We start from the raw sequence: 3,436 nt of genomic DNA, 5'->3' as shown, positions 1-3,436 counted from the left end.
TCCAAATTGTCAAAGTGATTATGCATCAGGTACTGTTATTAATATGCAGTTCAACCTTATTTTACCTTTCACCGGCATTTTATTATTCTTAATTGTGCCTGTTTGCACTAAATGCTATAATTAATGTTGGATAGTAATATCAGTTAATGATAATCAGGAAGATTCTATAAACAAAGTTGTCCATAATTAAACACAAATGATGAACAATTTGTGATCTGATGAGAAGTTAGAAGCATGAAAGAGACAGAGGAAGAGCGTCTGTTGCTTTGTTGAATGATAGGGGAAGTGGTGACAGTAGGTCACATGGATATCCTACAGGAAGGGGGTGCACAGTTAGATACTTTCTTTCGTCAGATGAAAATATACAAACGTCCCCTTCAAAAACCAAAGCAATGTCCATTTCCTAACCCTCAATTCGTTTTCTTTTTTCCTATCTCCTTGGCTTCTTTCCCCTTGGAATGTGTGCTCAGAATCTTCCTCTCCTTTTTTCTGGCCTATCTTGATGTTTTCATTAACTCTACCAACACCCTTTTAATCTCATCACTGATTTATATGAAGTCAGCCAATTTGCTTCTCATTACATGAACTTTCTTCAAAGCAATTCCATGAAATTTTTTAAATGTTGATTGTGTAGCAAACCCATATGATTCCCAAGCACCAACAACAATTAAAAAATGAAAAAACAATCAAGGAGAGACTCCCTTTTTATTTCATGGCCCATGCTCCATGCCAGAGCTGGAAAACCACTCAGTGGCGCATGTACCTTAACTAAATTTCCTTTTTTTTTTTCTCTACTATGACCCAACCTAGCAAAAATATCACAATTCACTAAAGCATGGGAAGAAAAATGTATTATTCAGAGCCAACCATCCCTCCATATTTATTTTCTGCCCAAATGATGTTGAAACGAATATGTCCAATTCTATACAACAATCTACAGCCAAAACAAGAATCTGAAGTTGACAGGAAAATTCCTAATTTTCTTCTCAACTTGCTTAGCCAAAGCTGAAGTGCATAACAACAGTGTGGTACTTCAGTAGTGGTATTTGTTGGACAATTGGTCTTACTTCAATGGAAATTTTGTTGCTCACCCCATGGCCAGAATCCTTGCTGCTCATCTACTCCATTGAACATATGGCAAAAGCTCTCTTCTTGAACCACTTGATCAAGTTTTGGGCATTGAAGGTCTGGTCTTGATGAGCCTTGGAGAAGTTGAGTCATGCTTGCTGGCCTGATGGATGAAGGGAAGAGATGTTTACTGCTCAACTGTGAAGACGGCGTGCCGTTTATAACTGTTGTTCTTGAGATATCTAAGTTCACATCACAACTGTTATCGCTTCCATTGCTCCATGAACCCTCATTTTCTTTCTTGATGCTGATTTCGTTTGAATCTTTGGTTTTCAAAGACAATAACTACAGTATCATTGAAACCAAAAAATTAATCAATGTGAAGAGTTGAGTAATGCCAAAGAATTACACCCAATTTCATGTGCCTTTTAAGTGGAGAAAAGAAAAAACAATTGCAACTGTGCATACTCGACCGCCTACCAAGGATTAAAATAACTTATATTCCTGAAAGGTGCTGCTTCTGACACTGATATTTCATATTCGTGATCAACTAATCTTGCAGAATCACTAAAATAAGGAATTCGATGACTTTGATGAACATTGTTAATGTTGGATCAAGAACTTAACCAAAAGTACTAACGTGCTGTCAGGATTAACATTACACAGAAAATTCTTAGCAACTGAAATACTAACAATATAAATCTGATGTAACAGGTTATATGTTCATAAATCAGCATTCCTCTTATAAGAGGAAAGCCTCATTTTAACCCTTCTTGACTTCAATTTCTAGCTAAAAGCTCATGAAACTGAGAAGATTAATTTATTTTTTCTAGCCAACTTCTGTTCTATAGACTTGATGCAAATCAGCAGCTCAAGAATATTGAATGGAAAAAGACTCAGTCACTAGTTTAGAAACTGTTGAAGATATGCTCAGATATATTGCTGTTCCAAATTTCTTCCTCCTCCAAAACCTAATATGAATTGCTGTGTTAAAATTCTTTAAGGCATAAAACTGAAAACTGTCTCATTGATGAAGATAAGATCATAAGAACCATTACCTGGGCACTAAGTTTCTTGTTTTGTGCTTGAAGGGCATCATTGTCAGCCTTGAGTGCTTCAAACTTTTTTTTCAAGACATCATAATCTTTCTCCAATTGCTTGGTTTTCCACCTAGCCCTCCTGTTTTGAAACCATATAGCTATCTGCCTAGGTTGTAACCCCAAAGCCTTAGCCAGCTGCATTTTCCTCTCAGGTTCAAGCTTGTTACCCAACTCAAAACTCTTCTCCAGTGCCTTCACTTGTTCCAAGTTGAGCCTCTTCTTCTTCTCCCCAAGATTTGATCCATCATCCGACAACTCATCATCTCCATGAACTTCCTCAGACTTGTCAACCCCTGAGAAAGATACTGATCTCTTCACCATAAAAGGTGCACCACCTATAACCAAACAAAACAAAAACCACCCCTCAACTTCCATATACAAACAGATACAAATCAATATTATAAACCAAAAAAAAAAAAAAAAAGATATATAGACAGAGACAGAGAAAGAAAGAAAGAAAGAGAGAGATACCATGGAAGAGCTGAGGAGGGCAAGAAGGAAGCAGGGAAGTAGGGGAAGGGAGATGGTCATTGTGATCTTCATGGGGTTGGAACATGAAAGCATAAGGAGGGAAGGCCATGTCAATGCTAAAAATCGTTCATGCACTTGACTTGGATTCTGGGAGAAGGGTTAAGGGGCCTAATAAGAGGGAGAGAGGAGGGTGGGGTTATGGATTATATGGACTGACTCCCATATAACTCTATCATGGTTGACAGGTTATAGGAAGAAGACATGGGAGGAGCGGTGGTGATGGGGGTTCAGAGACTGAAAGACAGCGATTTTTAGGTAGAGAGAGAGTAAACGAGAGGTGTGAAATTTGTAATATATCACAGATTGGAGCTTCCCTGGACCCATCCTCTGATATACTCTCTCTCTCCTCTAAAAACACTTACACATGGTTTTATTACATACAAATCCCCCTGGAAATTTAACAGTTTAAAACTTGTTGTTATTCATGATTCAATTCATTTGCCTCTACTTTAAAGACATGTAAAACATTACTATTATTTTTTTCTTTGTCAACAAACACCACATGATATCTTCGTATTTTCTTAAAGTTTTGTGTTTGAATTAAATCTCCAACGTAACGTTAAACAAGACACGAATTTTCTTCTTCTTTTTTTCTTTTTTTTAACTTATGCATCAGGATTTGAAATTTGACGATCAAAACAAGATACAAAATGTCGACCTACGATTGTGATTTCTTTGGATCGTAATTTTTAGTCGCAATTGCAACATCAAACTTGGCCTAAATCATCCAAGCTTGA

At 37.0% G+C, this 3,436-nt stretch overlaps 1 protein-coding gene across 1 annotated transcript; it reads right to left on the bottom strand.

The window, feature by feature from the left end:
* Nucleotides 1–852: 852 nt before the first annotated feature.
* LOC111292411 (homeobox-leucine zipper protein HAT7-like) lies at nucleotides 853–3,071 on the bottom strand. The gene is made up of 3 exons (XM_022884795.2): nucleotides 2,640–3,071; nucleotides 2,127–2,503; nucleotides 853–1,413 (listed from the first exon to the last, which is right to left on the bottom strand). Exons 1-3 carry the CDS (start codon nucleotides 2,746–2,748, stop codon nucleotides 1,069–1,071), a joined length of 831 nt encoding a protein of 276 aa, XP_022740530.2. The 5' UTR covers nucleotides 2,749–3,071; the 3' UTR covers nucleotides 853–1,068.
* Nucleotides 3,072–3,436: the final 365 nt, after the last annotated feature.

This window comes from Durio zibethinus, chromosome 10 (assembly GCF_047325235.1).
Source record: "Durio zibethinus cultivar Kanyao isolate XHJ-2024 chromosome 10, ASM4732523v1, whole genome shotgun sequence".
Lineage (NCBI taxonomy): Eukaryota > Viridiplantae > Streptophyta > Magnoliopsida > Malvales > Malvaceae > Durio > Durio zibethinus.
The sequence above is the reverse complement of the archived record's forward strand: the minus strand, read 5'-3'. Positions and strand labels throughout refer to the sequence as shown.

Excerpts from the sequence above, each read along its gene's own strand:
- LOC111292411 (XM_022884795.2), bottom strand. The coding sequence starts at position 2,748 with ATGGCCTTCCCTCCTTATGCTTTCATGTTCCAACCCCATGAAGATCAC. Across the intron at positions 2,504-2,639 it reads CCCTCCTCAGCTCTTCCATG|GTGGTGCACCTTTTATGGTG; the intron begins GTATCTCTCTCT and ends GTTTGGTTATAG. Across the intron at positions 1,414-2,126 it reads ACAAGAAACTTAGTGCCCAG|TTATTGTCTTTGAAAACCAA; the intron begins GTAATGGTTCTT and ends ATGATACTGTAG.